The sequence below is a fragment of the Sinohyriopsis cumingii genome, unplaced genomic scaffold, assembly GCF_028554795.1.
Source record: "Sinohyriopsis cumingii isolate HCF-2022 unplaced genomic scaffold, ASM2855479v2 utg000309l, whole genome shotgun sequence".
In the NCBI taxonomy this organism is placed as follows: domain Eukaryota; kingdom Metazoa; phylum Mollusca; class Bivalvia; order Unionida; family Unionidae; genus Sinohyriopsis; species Sinohyriopsis cumingii.
In genome coordinates this window covers 540576-568553 of record NW_028315887.1, presented here as the reverse complement: position 1 = coordinate 568553, position 27978 = coordinate 540576, and the positions used below count along the sequence as shown (strand labels likewise).

Below are 27978 nucleotides of genomic sequence, written 5' to 3'. Positions count from 1 at the left end.
TCAGTAGGCGTCACACCCATGCAATGTTTGGAAATACCAGTCAGTAGGCGTCACACCCATGCAATGTTTGGAAATACCAGTCAATAGGTGTCACACCCATGTAATGTTTAGAAATACCAGTCAATAGGTGCCACACTCATGCAATGTTTGGAAATACCAGTCAGTAGGCGTCACACCCATGCAATGTTTGGAAATACCAGTCAATAGGTGTCACACCCATGCGATGTTTAGAAATACCAGTCAATAGGTGTCACACCAATGCACTGTTTGGAAATATCAGTCAATAGACATCACACGCAAGCCGTTTTTGGAAATATAAGTCAATAGGTGTCATACCCATGCAATGTTTGGAAATACCAGTAAATAGACATCATATGCAAGCCGTTTTTGGAAATACCAATCAATAGGCGTCACACGCAAGCCGTTTTTGGAAATACCAATCAATAGGCGTCACACGCAAGCCGTTTTTGGAAATACCAGTCAATAGGCGTCACACGCAAGCCGTTTTTGGAAATACAGTCATTAAGTGTCACACGTATGCAATGTTTGGAAATACCAGTCAATAGGCGTCACACACATACGTTTTACTACACTTCGTTTTATTCGACCAACTAAATTTTAATGTATATGTTACTGCACTTGGATCTATCTAGCAGCAAATATTTTCCCTTCGTGATAGGACTTTGCCCTTAATTCAGACATCCTGTATTGCTAACTTCACGTGAAACTTATTGAAGGCTCTTCATAGGATCAGGAACTGGCTGACCTGGCTGCTTCAGTGGTATGCACAGTGGCTCATTAAACTTGATTAATTTAATTATTTCCCATTGTTTCCTAATGCTTACAATTAAAACAAAATCACCTCATACCCTAGCGTGATGATGAAAACAAGGTTGCTTTAAAGGGTTTAAGTAACTACTTGTATTTTATATATTTTGCTTCGAAATTAAAGCAGTCACGAAGTGTTTATGATTTATGGCAAGCTTTATATACGTGATTGAGCTCCGATCTTCAAGGATTCCAACCGTCATGCAAACTGTATTTGTCCTGAAGACACAGGCATTCCAATAAGATTATTTATATATTGGTTAAAAAAGCATACCACCTGTTGTCCGTCCTACCTCTTTCTCTAATAATAATCACTTCCAGTATAGTGAGGTTATTGTTACGTTCCTCGATAGCACACTGGATCAGACTACACAATTATCAGTAAATAACTTCAAAAGAGTATTCCATTTTTTCTTCAGGAAACTGCGCCATTGTTAAAGTCTGGTTTCGTAAGGAGCGGTTGACTATCATAGTAAATGTTAGTCTTTTGGTTAGATATATGTTTTGGAATCTCTCCATCCGGTTGAAATTCCCATAAAGGACTACACCAACCCATAATTTTACATTCATACAGAACGCATTCGTAATGTTAAATTCATATATAGGGTTATAGTGGCCCATAATGTTAAATTCTCATTGCGCTTTATACCAGACCCAATGTTAAATGTTTAAATTTGTATATACTACTTTCGCCATACAGACTCCCAGATACTAGTATATTAAAGGAACCCAAATTTTTCCTCAAACCCACTGTCATCTGGCTGAACACAATTTTTACATGCCTGTTAAACAACGCAAGTGTCATTGTTGCAAATTTTTCCTGGGACATGTTTGCCGAGGTTTTTTAAGGGATAGTGGTTTGAATATTCCAAATTGACTGTCACTAATAGGACACTCCCATCATAGCTTACCAAATATCATCCGTTCCATATGGTTCTGAAAATTAGGTTCATCGTACACTGTAGGATCATCAGGTGGATTTGTTGCAGAGTCCAGAATATTTTGTTCATGTTGTAATTATATCTTGTAAACCACACTGGTCAGTAAAAATAAAATCAATGTATCCTTTTATTTGCAAAACATGAGAGGTAGATAAACAGGGCACCAAGGAGAAACAAAAGAGTCAAAGGTCCAGATCATAAATTGAAACTTAAAGCCAGGGAAATAAAAGACAGGGAATAATGGAAGGAAATGAAAGACTGGTAATCACATCACAAGATAACTGTGTAACTGAATCATAACAACACATAACTGCTGTTGGATTTGTGGAGAATGATAACACCAAAACAGCTTGGTATTTAACAGGAGAATATATGGAAGAATAAATATTGATAATCTGGTGTTTTTTGGCTAGGTGAAAAATTTATTAATAATAACAATCAAGAACTACTTATACAAATATATTAACAACAAACACCCCCGATCCCCCTCAAACTCTCCAAAAACTTATGCACAGGTCAAATTGTTCTATTTTAATACTGCAGCATGCAGAAAATTCTAATCCTGCAGGTCTCCATTTATTTACCTGTTTTGAAAAAGCTCTTGTTAGTCTTGACTATTTCTTTTTGTGAGGTAGTTAAACAGGGCACCAAGAAGAAACAAAAGAGTCAAAGGTCCAGATCATAGTTTGAAAGTTAAAGCCAGTGAAATATAAGACAACAAATAATGGAAGGAAATGAAAGACTGGTAATCATATCACAAGATAACTGTGTAACTGAATCATAACAACACATAACTGCTGTTGGATTTGTAGAGAATGATAACACCAAAAACAGCTTGGTATTTAACAGGAGAATATATGGAAGAATAAATATTGATAATCTGGTGTTTTGTGTTGAAAAATTTATTAATAATAACAATCAAGAACTACTTATACAAATATATAAACAACAAACACACCTGAAACCCCCTCAAACACTCCAAAATCTAACTTACATACAGGTCAAAATGTTCTATTGGATATTACTGAACATGCAGAAAATTCCAATCCTGCAGGTCTCCATCTTTTTTTACCGGTTTTCAAAAAGCTCTTGCTAGTTATGATTATTTCTTTTTGTGCTACACTTTGGATTTTCTTATATTTGACACTTTGGATTTCCTTTTATTTGACACTTTGGATTTTCTTTTATTTGACACAAGTTTCGTTAACTGATACGCCTGTTTTACACCAGTGTGAAAATTTATATATCCATTAATGGTCAATGCAAATAGTTTCCAGTATCAGCAACAAGCTGAAGTACACTAGTTGAAACATAATAAAAGTAAAAGGTTGAATTCCTGTAGAAACAGCCATGTAAAGTTTCGCAAACATAACCGCTCATAATCAAACTCATCAGAACTCCTAATGATATAAGCTTACATACCAAATCTGATAAAAATCTGAGCAAAATTATGGCATAAGCTCAAACAATCATATTCAGGATCACCTCAATACCCACGGATGTCGCTCATACTCACACTCATACTCACACGCCTCTAAGAGCTTGATTATACATGGCTAAATAACATATATTATCAGAAATGTGGTCTTAGAGTGTACATAGGCTCTGGTTATCGGTTGTACGGTTATCTCATACTCCAGATCACTACCATATACACTTCTTTTGCCAGAATGTGGCCTCTAGAGTGATGACTTGCTTGGTCAGTCAGATGAAAGATCACCTTAAAATATGTGTGGAAGTCGCTCATGATCAAACTCGTATGAGGTCTTCATAATATAAGCTTACAAGCCTAATCTAATCAGAAATAGTGCCTGTACATTGTTTACAAAGCAGCCAATCAGATAAAATATCACCTTCTTAATATTCATGGCAGTTGCTCTGAAATTGTCATAAGAACTTCATGATATAAGCTTACATTCCAAATCTTATAAGAAATATGGCTTCTCGAGTGTTTTCACGCCATGTTGCAGGATCACCTTGCATGATCACCTTGTTAATATCCATGGGTGCTGCTTTGAAATGTTGATATGCAGATACGGCTCATAATCATACGCATTCGTGATCTTTATCATATAAGATGAAATACCAAATCAATCAAAATCTGATCAGAAATACGGATTCTTCGTTGTCCACAAACTCAGCCAATCAGACCGAAGATCAGATCATTAATATGCAGCTATGTTGCTCATTATTGTACTCATCTGAAATGTTGATATAAACTTACAGACCAAATCTGATCAATATTTGGTCTCTAGAGTATTCATAAATTGAGTCCTTTAGAGTGTGTGATTTGGATTTTTAACGTAGCTGCTTTAACAATTTTTCAGTCATATCGCTACAATGTTTGCAGTGTGACAGTTTATAGTGATGTCTAGCACTGGGGCATCATGCCGCAGACATGTATCATGATGTCCCACCCAGTCACATTATCCTGACACCAGGCTGACCAGTCCTAACACTAACCTCTTAATGCTGAGCGCCAATCGAGGCAACTGTTAGTACCATTTTTGTAAGCTCAAATCATCATCGAGGTTTTTATCTGTAAGCTTACAAACCAAATGTGATTAGAAATATGGCCACCAGAGTGCTCGTAAGCTCAATCAATCAGATGCACAAATACATGATTAGTATATGGATGTACTCATAATCAGATGTATGTGAGATCTTGAAAATATGAACTAAGTCTGTTTGAAAATCTAGTTAAGCATGAAGACCCTAGGGTGTTCACAAACAAGCGTTGACAGATGGACAGACAATGAACAAAGGAGGTATACCTATACTATAAGTTCACTTGGCCTTGGGTCATGTGAAATGAATAGATGATTGCAGAAATAAAGAAAACCGTTCTAAATGTTAATATATACACCTGTCCAATTAACTTTTGATGGGTGGTGGAACCTTTGAAAAGTTCATTCCGTCCCCATGAGTTATTTTCATTGTCATTAAAAGTTCTTTATTGAGAATTTCTGCTCTTGTCCTAAACTGCCTCTGAATAATACTTTCAATAATAATGTTTTTTTAAAATAAAAATATATCTAAGAGTGAAATAATGACATTATCTGAAGAATACCTTTCATATTTTTTGTTTCGTTACTGTATTTTCACGTATGACAGTACGAATTCAGATTATGCTATGTGACATTTGCTTGTGTATGCCAACATAAGTTATTCTTGCATCAATATAAATGGGCTCTTCGTGAGACAGAACAAATAAATGAAACTACACTGCCTTTCAGGCAGGGAAAGTATGTTTTGCCAAAAAAGTTTGACTCAACACAATACGTTAAAAACCTGGTGTGTTTCATTTGCAGACTCGCCTTTTAGTCAGATTGGGTAAAATAGTTGACAAAATTTCCCAAATGTAATTTATTGCAATAAATTAGGTCAACCCATTTAAACGCTCTATTACATCACATCGCTGATATCTTTAGAATCAGCGTATTAATACGGCTTAAAATTAGGTTAAGTTACGAAATTGCGATGTTGTGATGTAGAGTTTAATTTTCTAATCTTCAAATTCAATAGCAAGTTTGGTATATAATAAAGTGACAATTTTATTTACATCTCTCTACATAAAAAACCCCATAAAAAACAGCGATGAACATTTTTATTCTCATATTTTGCTACAGAATGGCAACTAATATAAGGTCTAATGCAAATCCGTAAGCAAATAGTTCCCATGTTGAACAAAATGTCTTCTTCAAGACACTCTTCCTATACCTTCTTTCTCCAAGAAATAAAACAGTGGAACTAGCATTACAGAGGATATGGAGGCCAACCTAATTAATCCAAATAACTTAAAAAGTCCTAGTACCTTATGTTTCACAGTACAATAATATTTTTCAGTATTTTATTTAACAATCATTTGGATCGAACCACTTCCATTTTAAGTGTACGCATCAAAGTACACACAGCATATTAAACTGATAATTAGAACTATTTTCTATCTTAAATTAATGGGAAGTTGGTTGTTTTCATGGAATTTAATTATAAAGGGATATAAATATGAGATTTTTGCAGGTAGAAAATCCTATTATTTTTACAGAATAATAATTATCTGCTGTAGTGTTACATTCGTGGTTTACTACAATACCATAATCCCGTAAAATTCTGATAGCTACTTCACAATTACTCAGAAAATCATATTATGTATTCTACGCCCATTCCATTCTAAGACGACAAGAAATAAAACTGAAATATTCAGAATTTTAAGAGAAAATACTGAGTAAGTATAGTTTAATTTTCAAATATCTTCTTTCATTAAATAAAAATTTTCAGAAGCTTTTAAAAATAATTATGGTGTTGGTGCTATGTCTTTGCATTCCGCACTTTTGGCAAGGAATTTTCCTTAGAAGGATTGTTTTCCTGATCTCGCATAGTTCAGAAGCGGGATTCTTACATGATCATTTCTTGTATTGCATATTTTGGGTGGTGGATTAACGAAAAATGACAAAGTGAATTAATTTGCTGTGATGTAAGAGTGTAGAAACTATGTAACATTCATACTGCTCTTGAGTGTAGCTAAATTATAGTTCATTTTATGGTAAAATACATTACACTAACGGGGGTGCTTATCAATATGACTTGCACAAAGACAGCAATTTACGTATTCTGTTACATCAGGTAGCAGATCAATGCAATAAAGTTGTGATATACACGGTGTATTGTGGTGTAGTTCAGTGGTGGTTATGGAAGAACATATTAAATATAGGCAATGCATTTAATGTGAATTTTAATTTGTTTGAGTGCCATGATATATTCCCATGTCTCACATCCAACACTTTAACCTCATGCGAAAATTGTCGACAACCTATGAAAACTATGAAAACATGAAAAAAGTATGAAAACATGAAAAAAAACTATGAAAACATGAAAAAATATGAAACATGAAAAAGGTATTAAAAGGTAACTCATTCAAATACTACTAGTATGCAATATTTTTACAACCAGTATAAATCACAACCAAATAACGACTCATGTCATTGGTTAGAAGAAAACAAAAACATCGAATACCAGGGTCTGTTCTGATAAGCGCGAGTGTGGTATCCAAGCTAACTTAAAAGATTTGTCACGCTAAAAAAGATCAACAAAATGTGTGAATATTGTGCGTTAAATTTTCAGGGCCCACTTTATGTTTTCATGAAGGTGTGAGTTTGCCACCTTAACCTTTTAGTTCTAGAATAGACTTAGGAATTAGATCACGATCCAATATAATAGTGGTGTGAGTTTTTAAAATTCTAGAATAGACCCAGGGCTTTGACTACAGATCAGTAAAATGGCGGTGAGAGTGTTCCGCCATAAGTTAAACTCTTGGATAGACCCAGGACTTTGACTACAAGTCAATATAAGAATAAGGTAGAGAGCATACAATAAAAATTAATCTGCTAGAAATACTTGGGTAAAAAAGTAAGTTATACTAAAGGTGGTTTCCTTGAAAAATAACCATACTTCTTCATTAATGATATAAAAAAAACTTTGGTGACGCTAAACAATAGGTCAAAACAGGTTCGAATTCACTCTTATGGCCGAGTCAGCCTAATATTCAATCAAATATGGATCAGTAGGACGATTTTTGAAAAAATTCTTTCAATGCTGTTTACCAAACATTTTAAGAAACAAAATGTTCGGAGGTTTGTCTGTTTTTATCTATTTGATCGTAAATCAACATAATTTCTCCAGAATTATGGGCTTTCTTTCAAAACTGGTCAAAAACCTGTTGAGCTATTTTTTTGTTGCTGATAAATGTGTTTTATTTTCAATTGTATTTTAGCAATGATGGCCACATTTGTGGAGGAACTGTATCACCGGTAAAATGCTACAATGCTTTCTATCACGGTAGATTAAATTTTGTTGATTATATTGTACGAAGAGGTGTTTCAATTTTAGTAACATTGACCATTTTCTTGTTAGATTGACGTCTATTGTATTAAACTGAACACTTTTAGTTTCAGAATATATTTTGCCAAATTGGATGAAAGTGATTCCATGGCAGTATTCCTTTATTTGTACAAACTCTAAAATCGTAAAAGCCAGGATACTTTCTGCCAAATTTAGTCAAATTTTGCGGAAAAGTTTTTGAAAAGTTCTACTCGAGCGTTTTTCTAGTTTTATCAATCTTGTCCATGTTTGATTGCAAATCTGCATCATTTGTACAAACTTAAAAGTCCTTTATGCAAGGATGCTTTCTGTTAAAATTAGTCAATCTCCACTCAATGATTTTGGAGAAGATGTTGCTTGAGGAGTTTCTATGTTTGGTAAATGCAATCGAATCTGGTGGTTGCGTGACATCATTTATGTTAAAGCCCTATATGCCAGAATGCCAAATACTGTAAAGCATTTATTGACAAAAAATCGTTAGAAGAATTTATAAATTTTAGAAATGGCGGCCATATTTGACAATGGATTAGCACCATTTGTACAGATTTAAATATGCTAGTAGGCTCATTGTTAAATTTGGACAAGCCGGTTTTGAAAGTCCATTGAAAAGCCTTGCTATATTTATCAGTTGTAGACATATTATACAGTGTATTAACATCATTTGCACAAACTTGAAATGTATCCATACCAAAATGCTTTTTGTCAAATTTGATAAACTCATTGGCATTTGAGAAGTAAGTTAAAGGTTCTTTTTAGTTTTACTAATGGTTGCCATATATGATGGCAGATTGTAATCATTCCGACAGATTTTAAAGACCTTTATGCTAGAAATGGGTATTCCAAATTAGATGATAGTCGTTTGAGCAGTTTGTAAGAAAATGTCGTCTAAACGTTCTTTACACGTTTGAAATATTTTAATGTTGAGATGTATTCTGTGGAAATTTGTTAAACTCTGTTCAGATACGTCTGAAAAATGTTGTTTAAAGGTTGGTATCTTTATAACAATGGCAGCCATGTTGAATGATAGGTCAGCATCAAATTAAAAAATATTAAAGGTGTAGATGCCAGAGTGTTTCAGGTGGTCAAACGGGTTTTGAGAAGCAATTGTTAATATAAATCGTGAATAGATGATGCACAGTGGACAAAGAAATTTATGATACAGTCAAAGACCTTTTCAAATATACAAGAAAAGCCTGCATTTTTTTTGAAACAACCAAAGCATGAAAAACTTATGGAGTTAAAATTGAAGGTTATGAACATTTATTTCTATACTACGACTACCATGAATACCATAATTAGTTTTTATTCCTGAAAACTAATAACTGTTATGATTTCTATTAATGATTGCCTTATGTTTCAAAACAATGCGAACATAAGATTTTAACGAAAGCTTTCAGAGTTTGAATCTGTCGGCTGTAAAAGTCATATTTGATATTGCAATTTAGACATTTGCTTTCATTAGGAGTTCTTTTTGTTCCCGCTTTTGTCAGTTTACTAATTTTCCTCGTAATGTTTGTTTACGTGACGCGTGAAATCATCGTCACTCATGTTCTCGCCTTTAGTCATACGGCAGATGGGGCAGATGCCTTCGACATGATCCATTACATGATTTTCAAAAAATTCATCTGCAACATCAATCGGAAAACTCTTACTGCAGACTGGGCATAGCTTCACAGGCTCTTCGTGGATGTCCAGCAATCTGAGAATAAATAGAACATTAGTTGTCAAGCATAGCCTTGACACGTTTTAGTTTAATGGAGTACTGAAACATTTTGTGATATTCTTCAGCAATAAAAATACTCTTAAATTAGCAATTGTGGATTTCAGAATGGCCCCATTATTATTTATGGCCAACGGCATCACTTTGGGCCCACAAGACATCATTCAAAGTGGCTGCTTTATGTTGATCTGACTTTCCGTTTTGGAGAAGTAACAATATCAAGATTTTTTGACGATGACTATCTAGGTAGCCATATTCAGTATCAGATGCGCACCAGTTTCATTCATAATAAACACGACATTTTGAGAAGTTTTTTTGGTGAAAGCACAATATCAGTGTTAGAAGAAGCTATTAGAAAATGCTTAAGATCGCCGTTATGGTGGCCATATTGGAACTCAGATTTGCATTACTTTCCTTGCGACCAACTAGACATCATAAGACGTCTTTCATTGAAAACCCCATCTGGATATGACCACTGAAAACTCCATCTGGATATGACCATTGAAAACTCCATCTGGATATGACCATTGAAAACCAGATCTTGATACAATTGAAAACCCGATCTTGATATGACCATTGAAAACCCGATATTGATATGACCATTGAAAACCCAATATTGATATGATCAATGAAAACCCGATATTGATATGGCCATTGAAAACCCCATCTTGATATGACTATTGAAAACCTCATCTTGATATGACCATTGAAAACCCAATTTTGATATGACCATTGGAAACCAGATCTTGACATGACCATTGAAAACCCGATATTGATATGACCACTGAAAACCCGATATTGATATGGCCATTGAAAACCCCATTTTGATATGACTATTGAAAACCTCATCTTGATATGACCATTGAAAACCCCATCTTGATATGACCATTCAAAACCTCATCTTGATATGACTATTGAAAACCCGATATTGATATGACCATTGAAAACCCGATATTGATATGGCCATTGAAAACCTCATCTTGATATGACTATTGAAAACCTCATCTTGATATGACCATTGAAAACCCCATCTTGATATGACTATTGAAAACCCCATCTTGATATGACCATTGAAATCCCCATCTTGATATGACCATTGAAAACCTCATCTTGATATGACCAATGAAAACCCCATTTTGATATGACCATTGAAAACCCCATCTTGACATGACCATTGAAAACCCCGTCTTGATATGACCATTGAAAACCTCATCTTGATATGACCAATGAAAACCCCATCTTGATATGACCATTGAAAACCTCATCTTGATATGACCAATGAAAACCCCATCTTGATATGACCATTGAAAACCCCATCTTGATATGACCATTCGTTCAGAACCCCATCTTGATATGACCATTCGTTCAGAACCCCATCTTGATATGACAATTCTTTCAGAAGCAGTGATAACAATATTCTTAAGATGGTAAATATGGCGCCCGAGCAGCACCCTTTTCTTTTAGCATCAACTAGGCATCGTACATTTTGTGTAGTAAGAATCCCGTGTTCATTTGACCAACCCTCGAGGGGGAGTTGCAATAACAACATTTTTAATATGGCCACCATGTTCAGATTAGAACCGATTTCATAGAGGCACCTCCTCGCAGCCATATTGGATTTCCATGTGGCACAGTTCCCATTTAGGATCAACTAGATAAATGTATGTGTGTGTAATGTTTCATGGAAATCCTCCACAATAATCGAGGAGTATCGATAACAATTGTGTGCTAACGGATGAGGGGACGATGGACAAGGTTCTCTTCCATAAACTATTCTGGTCTCTCACCAGTAGAGCTAACAAAGCTTTCCAAGGAAGACCCTAGGCCCTTTTCAGCCTCACTCTCCCATAACAAAGAGAAGAGATACTAATCATACAATTCCATTTTATCTTTTTGTGTTTGACTGTATTTGTACACGAACACACAAGTACACATAAAAACTCTATCTCTTAAATACAACTACCATTCTCCCCTTTTCATCATCTTTTAGTTTGTAAGTATTGTGTTCGATTTAAGAGAAATTGTTAAGGGTTCTATCATTAATACGTTTATAAAAGTGTTTGTGGTTGTATTTAAGGGCGCTTGTCTTTAATTATCATTTTATATCTCTTTCTTCATCACAGTGATCACAACATAATCTTTCCTTGCTTGTCCTCGTGTACTACAGGTCTGTAAGAATAGACGTTTATAATCTTGTTATAGACTATCATACCGTTTCCAGCACCTAATGAACTGAAAACGTGGGGAAATGTGTATTGGATTGAAAGGTAAGTAATTGGACTGCAAAGATGAATGTATACCCGTCTTTCTTTGTGTTTGTCTTCAAGAACAAGAGTTTGTCTTTAAGGATGAGTCAACTCTCAATAATAAGATGCACATCTTTCCGTGTCTTTCCCATCCGTTTATTCCTACCATTATTTTTCTCCACCATAACGACCCATTCTTGCTCGATTTTCACAGGGCACTGTGCCATATTATCATTTTCAAAGTTCCTTTCTCCCCATTTGAGATCCATAATGTTATTCCCATCATCCTTATAGTGACCGATAATGTTACTTTCCCTACATCATTTTACCAGCCCAGATGATAAGTTTTCCTAAGCCCCACTAGACACCAGCAATGTTCAAGCTCCATAGATCACAGCAGTGAATCATGATGTTGAATTCCCACAAGCACTCGTCCCCCTGCTGGATCATTAAAGTATAATGAGTTTGATGGGCCGATTATTAAGTGTCACACTTAACAGGTTTACAGCAGTTTTTCTGGTCCATATTTCTCTTGAAGCTCTTGGTATTTCATGAAAAAAGAAGATTGTACTCTCTGTATCTGCATTTGCAGTTGCAATTTCACCACAACTTACCCAGTCCACCAAGAGGTCCCTTTGTCTTAACATGTGATTAATGGTCACAGGCAAATTGCCTCTATACTAAATAGCCTACACGTGTTGCTGTGCCGATAAACACCACACACCAACCATCGTCCAAAAACTGTATTATGTGACCCATAATATTCTGCTCCCCCTTGACATTAATTTCCATTATCCCCGTACCGTTCCATAATGTTAAATTCATGTTTATCTTATCCAGAGTTACCCACAATGTTAAAAGTTTCATTCCCCTCATGCCGATAAAAATGCCCGTGTTAATTTCCCCTGAAATAAGTCACACCACAATGACTCCTATAACAACATGTACTTGACGAGGAGGAGATTTGTCCAATATGCTCAAACATATTGTATGTGTGATTATTTAAAAAATAAAACGTGTTTCCTGTATAAATGAAAGTACTGAAGTGGATCACAGGCACACAAAACAATTATGGTTTTGTCGAGCCAGTTTTACAGAAATGCTTTGGTGAGTTATGTTCGGTAACACAAGTAAAGAGTGTTACATATGGACAAAACAAGGCAACCATGTCCAGCACGTTGGCCATTAAGCTACAACGTCTCTCCTTGCATAAACGAAAGGCTGGCTATTCAAACACACGCTGGGATGTATTATCCACACATACATGTATATGGTATTACCTGGATAAGGACTTTTCTTTGTTCTCAAAATGCCTCATGACACTTTCCACCTGATCTGCAGATGTCTGTACGATTTTCGCTTTTAAATCATCCAGCTGTGTTTTCCACTCTTCCTTCATCTGCTCTTTGATTCTGAAAATGTAGTACTAGTAGTAGCAGTAGTAGTAGTAGTAAATAATTGTATTATTATGACAATGATGTTAATACTACTACTACTAATAATAATAAATACTAATCCCAACCTTTTGCATGACAATCTGCCATGTCCATAGTTGTTATTGCAGATAATATTGTGATTCACACACACACACACACACACACACAACAATTGTAAAGGTCTATAATGTTTGGCAAGTACGGCTAGCTGGGTTTTAAATTTGTGAGCCTTAGTTGCGAATGATAACGCGTTTTCTAGTACTCTATTCTTTAGTTTCTATGTCTTAATAATCCATGATTGTTTTGAAGTTTTGGCCATAATGTAAATGCTTGTTATTCCGCTGAGTCACGCTTTGTGTACGAGTCTATTAAGCATGTTATTTTTTTGTCTTCTGATGCAGATCTTGGTCTAGCTGGAAATATATTTAATATATGAATGGGAAACTGAGTTACTTTCCCCTCGCAGTTTTACAACTTGTTCTCATTATAAATGGTCCTATTTAGTCATAAAAGGTAAACGTAACAGTAATTGCAACAATAATTAAATGGTCCTATATAGTCATAAAGGGTAAATATAACAGTACTTGCAACACGAATCCTATTTAGTCATAAAATGCAAATATAACAATACTTGCAACACGAATTAAATAGTCCTATTTAGTCATAAAATGTAAATATAACAGTACTTGCAACACTAATTAAATAGTCCTATTTAGTCATAAAATGTAAATATAACGGTACTTGCAACACTAATTAAATGGTCATATTTAGTCCTAAAATGTAAATATAACGGTACTTGCAACACTAATTAAAGGCTTGCTAGACCTAGAGAAGGTTTAATACTAATCTGTGAACCTATAAATAGATGGATGCCGACATATTTTAAGCTGCTTTGAGCAACAATTTGTAAATTCTATGTCACCTGTGACATTTATCCGCATTTATGAACATCTGCAATCTCAAATCTGAAAATGCGTTTTCCTGTGTCAATGACATTCATCGGTGGTAAAATCGCCAATAAACGTCACGTTAAGACATTTATCAGTGACGGTGTTTGCAAATGCACGTGTTAAATATGTTGGTACTTCGTTTAATTGTGACGACGATGATGATGATGATGACGATGATGATGATGACGACGACGATGATATAATGTTGGAAGTGATAGTGCTGATGGTGACCTACCTCTCAATTTCGTTTGTTAACTCTTCATTCTTTCTCCTTTCATCTTCAAGTTGATATGATATTTCTTCCTTCCTGAAATATTACCAGAAGATTAACATTTTTACACGACAGATAATTTATCATTTAATAGATAAAAATCTATCTTTTATATCCGCAAGAAAATCACAGAGCGAATCGTCTCACTCTAAATGTTTAATTTACGGAATAGGATGAGACTAAGGGTCAATTTCTGTAAAGAATAATCATTGTATGATATCTTGCATATTCATGCGTCCTTTAAGATGAAGGGAGGACAATAGAGTCACGAATGATTATATTTCTTTCATTTACATTAACGGTATATAGCATAGATTTTGGAATGATAGGAAAGAATAATAAGCATTTAAACTTAAAAAAAGCATTTAATTTAAGCATTTTGTAAGCATTTGTTTTGCAATTTGTCTTTGAGCAGTTATCAGTGAAACAAAACAACAATACACTTGGCCATTGTAGTTATTTTTTAACAACAATGTATAATTACTATAACATATATTATATGAGATTTATGTGGGTAGGAGAAATCAGGATAATAACAATAATTTTTGTCTAAATGTAAGTACCCATTCTAAATGTAAGTACACAGTTTAAATGTAAGTACCCAGTCTTGCCAATGATAGTTACAGTCATCCGATCTAATTTCCAGTTGTAATTGATCACCCACCTATACCTTGCATGGGGAATTCTAGGATGTGGAACTCCAGGATTCGAGTAATTCACAATATGATGCACCAAAACATCAGAATGCTAAAAAACATGGCCATTGTTTTCCAGCCATATCTTAATTCCTGCATTGAATTATTCAAAATATTTTTAAGTGGTAGGACAGTAAATGTTCAATACTGTAACAGGATTTATCCATTAATGTGCCTAAAATATTAACCACTTTGTGCATTTAGTTCTAATTCTACCGTTGATTATCCTTACAGGAACATGAAATTAATGAGATACTGTTAATTAATGCATTTACGTGGATATCAAGTGTTTGTGGGTTTTTTGGGGGGTGGTGGTGCAAAAATATATATTTCTATCTGTATTTACATTTGTATATATGGAAATTAGTCATAATTGTTTCTACAGAAGAATAAGTTCACTGAGTATTTGAATTCATTGTTATAGCAACCGAAAAATCCTTGAAAATTGGTATCCCACAAACAATAGCGAGTTCATTTTATACATGCTTTTATTCTAAACTTACCTGTGAAATATAGAGACTTAGTGGCTGAATAATTCTCATATAAATTTGTTCATTCGTATATCTTCACATGTGAATATATGAAAAATAGATTCTTAAATATTTTCGCATGCAAAAATATAAGATTTCCCATTATGCCATGCGACACTTGATTGTGTGTGCCAACAAAAGTTGTACCTGCAGAAACAAAAGCTACATAGATATCATTTTGTTGAAAATAAAGTTATTTTTCAAAATAGGAATATGAGACAAAAAAGTATCAAATCGGTGTGAAATATGAAAATCTCAATCCCGGACTAAACACTAGTAATCACTGGACAGTAACTTGACAAATCCTCAAATTATGAGCCATTGAGTGTAATTTCACTTTTGATACCAATACAAATGCCAGATCTTTCCCAAAATGCTAAATTTATTTATATAGTTATGGATATACTGACCAGGTGGTTATTGCTACTACATGAAGTTAACAGTCTATGAATTATGCTGACCCTAAAGTGTCAATTCTTATGTAAGCATGTCATTATCAAGTCATAAAATTGCCCAGGAATTTGAAGTAGTCATATCTCTATTTAGAGGTAATATAAATATGATTCAGGGAGAACTAATGTTAACACACTCTCCAGTTAGAGAGGGTCATATCTTTAGTTTCCCTCTGAATCAAGTGGAGAACAGTTCCATCCTTCAAAGTTACTTTTGTTCTAAAATTTCACTACTCCTCCTTGTTAAGGCTATCATAATAGACGCTTGCGTACTTTCTTTTGAGACGCATTTTTTTTTCTCACTCATCAATTATATAGACAAACATTTATAATATATATGTAAGCTCGTTATCGTCAGGTAAACAAGCTTCAAAAAACCAGTATGCGCGCGCATCGTGTTTACTTTGCAAACAGAAAGTGTGGTGACGCAATGTAAATCGGCCTGTTGATTATAGTACGACTTTCTCGTCTCGACAGGTTATTGCAAAGTTATATTATTGATATGGGTAATACCGTAAACCTATTCCCCAAATATGGTGTACTCATACATTTATAACAGTTCGAGTTTCTTCAGGTTACTTCGTATAAATTCAAGTTCAAGTCTTTCGTCATGCTTAGATTCTCTTTTCTTCCATACTTCACATATTTCCATGCAATTGTGTCCCTTATCCATGAGGGAGGGGTGGAGTAGGTGGGAGTTCTATAAAATGGTGTACCCTGTTTAATAAATTGATATTTGTTCACTTTATTTCTTTGCTTTTAATGATGATTAATCAGTTGGAATTTATCACAGACGTAGACATATTTATGTATGCAGGTGGTATTCAACCTATAAGTTAAAAAAGAACAACATTTTCTGAGCTAAATCTGAAGAGAAAAAGAATTGAAATTATCAATCGGTTATTTTAATGACCTGGTACGACTTTGGAAAGTAGTGAAGGATTATATCACTTTATTAATAAGTAGGCTTTCCTAGTTGGTTTATTAGAAGCGATTTTAAAGCTATAAAAGTGGGTTGTGTAAAAATGTATTTACTTCCTGAAATACTCAAATAGCATTAGCTAACTTTAGGTCAGTTAAATTAATGTAAAAGAATGTCACTGTCTTGTTTTTATGGTTCCACTTGTACAAGTTTCAATGGCAAAGTTACGTGATGATGTTACTTTTGTGGTTACACTTGTACAACTTTCAATGGCAACGTTACGAGATGAAGTCGTTTTTGTGGTTAAACTTGAACAACTTTCAATGGCAACGTTACGAGATGATGTTGTTTTTGTGGTTACACTTGTACAACTTTCAATGGCAAAGTTACGAGATGATGTTGTTTTTAAGGAACTTAATCATTTAATTGTTTCATAGTTTTGTATTTCTTTGCAAGAAAATGAAGATGATGGGAAGTGAGGTTTATTTAAAATAAAATATAAAATCTAAACTATATTTTATGGCTAATAATACTCTCTGATTTTTAATCACAAATTTGAAGCAGATCTGCACGTTAAATGGGTATATTGATATCTCAGAAAAACAATGTTCGAACCTGCATGAAACAAATACAGAACCAAGAATATATTTTTTTTTATCTTGTTGGGACACATGAAAAGTATAAATAAATGTAAATATTTTTGCGCGTTCAGTTTTATTTTTGATAAACAAATGTAAGTATTAGATTGTCTGATGTTTACATTTGGATCCAATACAGCAATTCCTACGGAAATGAAAGTACATACCGCCTCTCTGTATCTTCCATTCTTGACTGGTACTCCTCTACGTTTTGCCGTAGATCATCAATAGCTCTATACAATTTTCGGAAAAAGGCTTCAAATTGAGAAGTGAGACATTTTCGAGCATGCAAATTTTATTTGCAACATAATCATATTCTCAAATTGTAATATCTTATAGAAAATACATCAAGATTGTTGCCAGACCAAAACTGAAGTCATCTATAACCCGAACACTCATTGGCATATCATAATTAAATAATGGCTAAAGATACAAATCTAACCATGATAAAATCTTGTACATTTCCACGCATTTTTATGGGCGAAAAGCTGAATATTTATAGCTCTAATAAGGCGGAAAATGTGATGTATGTCATCACGTGCAGGCTACAGGATGTGGGAGAGACGGAGAATTATAAATAATAAATAAACCTCCATTATCCAACTGCATAGAGAAAAGCTAATTGGAAAAACATTTCTTATTCCCTAGTCATAGTTTGATTAGTATTACTTCAACTGGAAATGATCGCAACATAAAATGGAGCGTAGAAGCTAGGATGGAAAATGAACCTAATATATAACTAAGAACGCTCCAACTCAACGGTTTGTATTTGGAGGAATCAAAACGGACATCTTCACCGGCATGATTTTATTATTATTATTATTATTATTACATAAACGCTGAACAACTAAGATTTAAATAAACGTGTTATAAAAAATATCACATCCACGATAATTCTTTTAAAAATTACTCTTCGCTCACCATAATGTGAAAATGTGCAAGGAATGTTTGCTGTATGTCATTTGGTACAGGTCGATCAATCGTTCAAGTTATTTGAAGTGTTACACATGAAGTAGAGGATTTTGTCTTTCGACGTTCATTTTCTTTCTTTTTATTGTGTTTTATGTATTTGTCGTGGGTGAATCTTTACTTTTTGAATGAGCTAATGCTACTGTACACTATTATTGCATTGTGTTACCACACACACACACTCTCTCTCTCTCTCTCTCTCTCTCTCTCTCTCTCACACACACACACACACACTCACACACAAACACACACACACACACACGAAATAACTATTTCAAAACATAAACTTAAACAAAATATATATTGACATGCTGATTTGTTACGGAAACCAAAATCAAAAGACCAATACAAATATATCATTCAAAAGGGAAGAGATTTCATTTTATAACTTTACATTTTGGCGAATTAAGTATTTCAATTTGGCAAGAAAAATTTTTTGTGGTTTTTTGTGCCCGTGGTTGATCTATTTAACTGACTGAAACAAAGAAAATATAACAGGTTACAGCAATGATGCCGATATATTTATTTTACCTGTGTAGTGCTTTATACATTTTAATATAGACCGTGTTTCAGTTTGGTGATGTAGTGCTGTTTACATTTTAATATAAACCGTGTTTCAGTTTGGTGCTCTAATGGTGGTGTAAGGGGTGCTCATAGAGGGGTAGTACCTCTGGTGGAGGTAGCAGTCGTTCTCCCTAGCTAGTGCACATCTGGTCCCCACTTGACGCTCAGCTCTCACCTGTGGCTCCAAGAAGCTGTAGCATGCTCAGCGGCCACACCACGGGCAACGGCTTCGACTTGTCGGCTAAACCAGGTTGACAATAACCGACGGGTCTCAAACCCTTGGTGAGTTAGGATTGTCACTCATTGCATGTGAAGACTGGACCCGGCGGACTGCGCGGATGAACCACCAGAAGATCAATAGGCAGGAAGGCGGACACAGCAAAGCGATGTGGAGCGCTAAAAGCACAGCAAGACACGTAGGACGCCTTGGTCATCCACTGCATCCAGTCTCCATTCTAGCCGTCTTGTCTACGTCTTGCCAGTGGAAAAAGTGAGGCTCGGACGAGAGAGTGAGGCTGACGCACCTCAACTCTACCTCACTTTAATCCAACTCACGCGCGAGTCATTTATATGATCACTCATCACCCGTGTCCAAGTCCTGCGGCGATGGGCGAGCTGCGACGTGGCAGGTGTGGACGAAATGGCAGCCGTAGTGGCGGACCTAAACGCAGGCGGCTCAGGCCATAGGTTTGTCTTTCACTGATCTGAAGCAGAAATTGATGTCGGCAGCCGTCTGAGGACTAAGCAGACCTCTTCAGGATAGCGCTGCTTACCTCTGTAGTCTGAGGAAGGGGCTAGAAAAGGTGCCCTAAAAATAGACTGCTTCAACTACCCCGCGAAGCTTACCGCGGCTGGAGGGAATCCTATTTTTGCGCTTAAAACAATAGAAAACCCGAAAGGTTCCACTCACTCTTGGTGAGTGGAACATACGCACTCTGTTGGATCGTGCAGATGCTGACAGACCGTATACAAGAACTGTCCTGATTGTATGAGAACTTGCTCGCTACACGATAGATATAGCAGCCCTGAGTGAAACTCGTTTGGCTGACGAGGGCCAGCTGACCGAAATTGTAGCTGGTTACACCCTTTTTTTGGAGTGGACGTGGCACTGATGAACGTTGTGAGTCTGGAGTTTGTTTCGTTGTCAAGTAGAGTTTGGTAAATAAGCTCTCCATCTTACCAAAGGGAATTAATGAATGGCTAATAACGCTGAAGCTACCCTTTACATGAAAAAAGTAAGCCACACTCAATAGTGATTATGCATAAACTATAACCAACTCGGAGGAAGCCAAAGGCAAGTTCTACCAGGATCTGGAAGCTCTGATTGCTTCAGTACCAAAGTCAGACAAGCTGAGCATTCCTGGTGATTTTAACGCCAAAGTTTGCGCGGACCACATCTGATGGGAGTGAGTTATTGGTTGACATGGCATTGGCAACAACAATGGACACCTGCTCTTGAAGATGTGGGCAACATATGATCTCCTGATCACAAACACCGTATTCCGTCTGCCTAACCGTAATAAAACAACTTGAATGCACTCACGGTCTAAGCATTGGCATCTGATCGACTACATCCTAGTCCGTAGGAATGACAGGCAGTATGTTCGTGTGACCAAGGCCATGTGTGGTGCTGACTGCTGGACAGACCACAGGCTACCGATTTCCAAGAGGAATCTTAGAATTCAACCTCTTAGACGTCCACATGGAATTAAAATGCCAAAGCGACTCAACGTCTCCAGGCTGAGAGTCTGAAACACTGAGCAAGCTCTGCCTGAAGCGCTGAGAAGCCAGCTCGAAACCACAGACTCTGATACCAACGACGTAGATAAATGCTGAGCGGCCTTTAAACATCTGGTGTACTCTGCTGCATCTAAAACCCTTGGCGTCACTGGGAAGAAATACATTCCCTGCTAGAGGAGAAGCATCGTCTCCATCGTGCGTACAACATCGACCCACCAAGTCCGCCGCAAAGAAAGACGCCTTCAGCAGAGTATGCCAAGCTGTGCAGAAGAAACTGCGCAAGATGCAGGATACATGGTTGTGCAGAAAGGCTGATGATATTCAGTCATTTGCCGACAGACACGACATGAAGAATTTCTATAGTGCTCTTCGTGATGTTTATGGCCCAGTAACATCTGTCACAGCCCCACACTTGAGTTCCAATTTCAGCACTTTCATAACCGAGAAGGAGAAGATCCTGGATCGCTGGGCAGAACACTTTGACGGTGTCCTCAACAGACCCTCTTCCATCAACGATGAAACGATAAACTGTCTACCCCAGGTGGATCTCAACGAGAGATTGGCTGACCCTCCAACAGTGCTGGAAACTCATAAGGACATCGAGTTCCTGTCCAGTGGGAAAGCTCCAGGAGGAGACCCCATCCCAACTGAGATATAGAAGTTTGGTGGGCCTAAGCTACTGCAAAGACTAACAGAGATGTTATGTGGGATGTGGAAGCAGAAACGCATACCCTAGGAATTTAAAGATGCATCCATCATCCACATTTACAAGCGCAAAGGCATTCGCCAATCCTGCGACAAGGTCCTAACCAGGCTACTGCTGAACAGACTCACAGAGCACATTGATCATGGCCTACTTTCAGAAAGTCAGTGTGGCTTGAGAAAGGAGAGAGGCACCATCGACATGATCTTTGCTGCCAGGCAGATGCAAGAAAAGTGTCTTGAACAAGATGTTCAGCTATACACCACCTTCGTGGACCTAATACATTCGACACTGTCAGCCAGGAAGGTCTTTGGAAGATCATGGCCATATTTGGATGTCCAGAAGTCTTCGTTGAAATGGTGAGGCATTTTCATGATGGCATGCTTGCCTTAGTCCAGGACCAAGGCAACTATTCCGATCCATCTGCAGTTACGAATGCTTCTTTTCTCCCACTCTCTTCAGCCTTATGTTATCCACATTATTATTGGATGCTTTTAAGGACAGTGACGTGGGGGTAAGTCTCCGATACCATCTGGATGGGAAGTTGTTCAACCTGAGGAGGCTTCAAACCAAAACCAAAATCCAAGTCGAAACCTCCTGTTTGCAGATGACTGTGCCCTCAACTCCAGCACGGAAGCAGGCATGCAACAGAGCATGGACCTTTTTCGACAGCGTGCACCAATTTCTAACTCACCATCTCTACCAGCAGGACCTAGCTTCTGCATCAGCTAGCTCCTTGAGAAGTTTACCTGGCACCATCCATCACTGTCAACGGCCAAAAGCTCAAAAACGTAGACAGGTTCACATACCTCCGCAGAACCCTCTCACATGCAGTCCACATAGACGATGAGGTCAACACCAGGATTGCCAAAGTCAGCGTATTGTTTTGCAGACTCGGCTCAAACGTCTGGGATAGGAGAAGCATTAAGCTTGCCACCAGACTCAAAGTCTACGCAGAGGTTGTTCTCCCCACCCTCCTCAACTCTTGCGAGACATGGACTGTGTATAGCGGCCATGTTAAAAAAACCCTGCACCACTTTCATACGAGCTCGCTGAGAAAACTACTGAAAATCAGATGGTAGGAGAAGGTACCGAACAAAGAGGTGCTCATTCAGGCCTGTATGACAAGCATTCACACCATGCCGTGCAAGGCACAATTTCGATGGGCTGGCCATGTTGTCCGCATCCTGGTATAACGCCTACCTATAAAGGTCTTCTATGGAGAGCTACATCAAGGCAAGATATCTCACGGTGGTCAAGAAAAAGGTGCAAGGACACTCTCAAGGACTCACTGAAGAACTTAGGCATTGACCCTGAAAGTTGGGAGAGTGTCGCTGCTGATCGATCTGCCTGTCGCAGTCAAGTCTATGCCGGTGCGACAGCCTTTAAGCAGAAAAGACTGGTGGACGCAGCTGAGAAACGTGATCTGCGCAAACCCAGGAACAGCATCATCATCATCATCATCATCATCATCATCATCATCATCATCATCATCATCATCATCATCGTGTTGTATACATTTTAAATATACTGTATTTAAGTTTACTGATATAGTGCTGTACACATTTTTAATATAGATTGTATTTCACTGTAGTGCTAAAGTTCTGTTTACATTTACCTATAGACTATATTTCAGCTATAGGCATGTGGGGCCCAAGGCAGCAAGCGATGAGCACGGGGCCCCAAACAAAAATCAATTGCATTGCCTGAAAGCGCCGGGCCCAAGGCGGTTGCCTCATTCACCTTGCCCTAGGGCCGGACCATGTTATAGTGCTATATACATTTAAGTATAGAATGTGTATAGACTGTATTTCAATATAGTGCTATATTGTTGTATACATGTGAATAAAGACTGTGTATAGACTCTATTTAAATTAATATAAATACTAGAGTGCTATAGGCATACAAAACATAGACTGTGTATAGACTCTATTTAAATTAATATAAATACTAGAGTGCTATAGGCATAAAAAACATAGACTGTGTATAGATTGTATTTAAATTAATCTAAATGCTATAGTGCTGTATGCATACAAAACATAGACTGTGTATAGATTGTATTTAAATTAATCTAAATGCTATAGTGCTGTATGCATACAAAACATAGACTGTGTATAGATTGTATTTAAATTAATCTAAATGCTATAGTGCTGTATGCATACAAAACATAGACTGTGTATAGATTGTATTTAAATTAATCTAAATGCTATAGTGCTGTATGCATACAAAACATAGACTGTGTATAGATTGTATTTAAATTAATCTAAATGCTATAGTGCTGTATGCATACAAAACATAGACTGTGTATAGATTGTATTTAAATTAATCTAAATGCTATAGTGCTGTATGCAAACAAAAGAGACTTGAGCATATTACGATACATATTATTGGTGACTGTTTTCTTTTCTGATATTACCTTTGGAGGGACTCGTTTTCTTCCACAATCATGGATACTCCCCGTGCGAATGCGGTTTTCTGTTGTATAAAATAATAATATTGGAGGCACGATGTATGTGTACAGTATGCAGAAAAGTAAACATGGGAGTTAAAGCATTTCAATAGGCGTTATAACATTTCAATAGGCGTTATAACATTTCAATGACAGTTATAGCATTTCTATGGAAAATAAAGCATTTTAATGGGAATCCAAGCGTTTTAATGAGAGTTCAAGCATTTTAATGGGAATCCAAGCGTTTTAATGAGAGTTCAAGCATTTTAATGGGAATCCAAGCATTTTAATGGGAGTTTAAGCATTTTAATGGGCATCATATTATTACAACCAACAGATGAAGGTTTTCAGGTAACTTTTTCTTGCATATATAGTTTGATTCATTTGATTCATTTACATGACGAGAAAAATCTAAAAATCAACTTTGTCTTTCAGGATCTACAAATCAACATAAATCATTAAGAAACCTATTATCAGTTGGAGACCATATCTGTTCTTTATATTTAAATACGCAGTTGTAAAGAAAATGAAGAAATTAAAAATGATCGCTTAAGAGGAGAGCAAAGCAAGATCAGCTAACGACAATAAAAATATCATAATAAAGAAAATGATAGCATTAACTTGAAAGGTATCTATTACAGAAATGGAAGGAATGAAATATGGTGTATGTAACAACGTATACTTCAGTTTAAATTAATTAATTGCGAGCAAACGTGAGTTGAAGACTAAAATGCTAAAATATAACTAAAAGGTCCACGAAATTGTATGTATGTATGTATATATGTGCGTGTGTGTGTGTGTACTATAATAGTAAATTTAGTATGCTACACGGCTTTGTCTCCTTTGCACTGCGTGTGTGCATGTTTGTGGTCTTAAGATTTAATTTTGAAATGAATTCCATCAAACTTTCTCGTGTTTCAATCCTTAAGGAATAAAGCATGCAAAATTACCTTCTCCTGGCCATGATCAACCAGTTTGATATTTTGGATTGCCTCTTCCATCCAGGGGGCGCTTATATTCATCATCAACGCTTTAGGTGCGACGAAAGAAATTGCAATGGTTTCTTTTGCTTTCTTCCCAACTTTCTCATGACTAAAGCCATTAAAAAAATAATAAGAAATCAGATTACTTTAATTATCACACCTTGTGAAGTTACAACTGTACATCCATTGTTAAACACTTTTTCATTTCTTCATACATTTGGAGGAAACAAATGGAAGTTTTGTGTGATTTATCGTCTAGATGCATTATGAAAGAAATGAATATATATTTTATATTCATTTAGTACTATCCCATTATTTGAATTTTTATTTCAAGATAACTGCGTCTGTTTTATAAATAGAAGCTCCCCGTCTGTCTATGTCGATATATCTTCCTGTCTCTCTCTGTGTACACATGCTAATGTATAAAACCGTTATGTTCAGACACATTATGGGAACTATAAATGTTATGATATTTAAACGTGGCGGTAGCTGAAAACTGATTTGTTAAAAGTAGGTTAAACTTTAATACCTTTTTTCCATTGATCCGCACATCTGAAATGAATAAATTAATAATGTCACCTGTCTTTTACTACAAATGACTTGTAATGTTGCTGGGCGTGCAAGAGAATAAAGTGTTTTAGTTTTTAAAACTCATGTAATCACAATTTCGATTGTGAAGAATAATTTATATTTAATATGACATTACGTTTCCAATCCATAAGTCTATAACTATACAGTGATATATTTTCTTTTCAAGACAATTACACAATCCTCTACAAAAATGCTTTACCTTACGTACAGAAATTACAGGATCTTCCTACGAATTTGTTCAGTCAACAAATATCATTCCATGTCAGAACCATAACATTATCTCATTTACATTTGTAATAAAACTCATCAAACTAAAGTCTAATTTAAACTAAACGTAAGCGTCACAATTTACACATTTTGATTGCAGTTGCAAAAGTCAGTAATCACGACAGTATTGCGCTGGGTAGAGAATTGCATACATAATTTTGATACAAAATGTGGAAAAACATTTTGCTTCATTTATTTGTTCTTGAAACTATACAATTCGTAAATCCATATTGAATTTACTTCTAGATAGAACTGCATTAGTGTAATAATTGATATTTACTTAATTTAAATGTTATGTTCTTGATTTCGATGAATATTTACGCAAAAGTCCTTTATTTACAAAGCAGAACATCATTCTTTGTTTAAAAATGGATCACGGAAAAATAGACGGTAGGAGAAAATACGTCTGGTTTGACATGTAAAATCGCCTTCCAGTTTAAGCAATGCTTTGAAGATACATGTATACATAAATCATTAAGTAAAATACAAATTGACTTTATCTAGCCAAACGTAAAAGTAGAAAGTCATAAACAAATATATTATTTGTAAATTTGTATCATTTATTTGAAAGAAATTGTGTGAGTCAAATATGCTGTTGTAATCTTTAGCAAATCAGTATTAATTTCGAAATTATATTGTCTATTAACTTCATACTGCGATTTTGGTGAGAGAATTTGATTTATATAAGGCGGTCAAAAGGTTACATCCTTAGCTGTTGAGATTTGCACGAAAGGGGCGAACAGAATCGACTGCAACTGCAGATCAGATTCAGAAGATCAGTATATGTGTATTCCAAAATGAAGGCATTCATAATGTTGCACCAGACTCATGAAGCATGTATTTGGCTTTCATGATACAGCCTTACTGTGGTTCAAGTCCTACTTGGTCAACAGGACACAAATTGTGTCCGCAGATGGAATACACCCCAGTTAATCTGTGTTGTTGTGTTCCGCAGGGGTCTGTTCTTGGACCTGTTCTCTTCATTCTATACACTCAGCCGCTCTCAAGTGTCATAGATTATCATCCAGTGTCTCACCAACTGTACGTTGACAACACACAAACATACAAATCTAGCCATCCAAATGAAGTTGATGCTACTATCCAAGGTGTAGAGAGGTGCCTTTCTGATGTGAAATCATGGATGACATGTAACAAGCTACATATGAATGATGATAAAACTGAGGCCATTCTGATCAAAACACAAATACTTTCTTATTCACATCCTTTACCTAAAGCAATAAATATCAGCCACAACAACATTAAATGCACACAATCAGTACAATACCTAGGTGTCACACTGGACAATGCTCTCACATTGCACCAACATGTCATAAAAAATGCAAGGCTGCATATCTTGAGCTGAGATGCATCGGCTCCAGTCGCAAATATCTTTCAGTTGATGCCAATAAAACACTTGTATGTTCATTAGTACTTTCAAGACTGGACTATTATAACTCAATTCTGTCTGGTTCGTCTCAATATCTACTTCTGAAACTTCAAAAAGTTCAAAACACAGCTGCTCGGATCATACTTAAAGTACCACGATCAGAGCAAAACTCCCAGCTGCTCTGTACCATACACTGGCTATCCATTCGGTCCAGAATCAAACACAAAATTTGTTCTCTGTGCTACGTTTTACTGGCAGACTCCAGTCCAACATACCTATCTGACCTCACCATGTGTACACATCAGCAAGATACTTACGCTCCTCTTCTGACAATCGTATACTCATTATTCTCACTACGAAAGCGAAGTCATATGGACAGCGTTCTTTTGCATACCAGGGCCCAGCAACGTGGAATGAATTGCCCACTGAACTTAGACACAAAGACACAGTAATCCTATTCAAGAGTGCTCTTTAAACTCTTATTTCGACTGCAAGAACAAACTTATCGACCTAATAATGTTCCCTACCTTAAATATTTACAGCATGTTTTCATGTTTTCTAATTTCATGGTGTTTGTTTTATGTAATATTATCATTATATATGTTTTTTATGTTATATGTGTTGTCTAATGTTGTAAAACGCTAATAACTTCTAAACATTAGGTGCTATACAAAGTCCTCCTCCTCCTCCTTATTATTATTATTATTATTATTATTATTCATTGTCTCTAGTGGCGATCAGAATGGTAAAGTAACCGTACTAGTTCGTAAATAGCATTTTCTATGTAAGTAGAGGGCGTAGTATTAAATACGATGCGTC

The 27978-nt window shown here is 36.1% G+C and overlaps 1 protein-coding gene across 2 annotated transcripts in view; it reads right to left on the bottom strand.

Moving 5' to 3' along the window:
- Window positions 1-2655: 2655 nt before the first annotated feature.
- Window positions 2656-27978, bottom strand: part of LOC149774361 (uncharacterized) — a 38359-nt gene continuing 13036 nt past the window's right edge. For both annotated transcript variants that reach the window (XM_089945370.1, XM_089945371.1), the window contains 7 exons: window positions 25444-25466; window positions 24882-25023; window positions 23899-23957; window positions 17674-17739; window positions 14234-14305; window positions 12893-13024; window positions 2656-9345 (listed from right to left, as the gene is read on the bottom strand). In XM_089945370.1, the coding sequence (XP_089801496.1) occupies window positions 9141-9345; window positions 12893-13024; window positions 14234-14305; window positions 17674-17739; window positions 23899-23957; window positions 24882-25023; window positions 25444-25466 (699 nt within the window). In that variant the 3' untranslated portion in view covers window positions 2656-9140. The remainder of the gene's footprint in view (window positions 9346-12892; window positions 13025-14233; window positions 14306-17673; window positions 17740-23898; window positions 23958-24881; window positions 25024-25443; window positions 25467-27978) is intronic.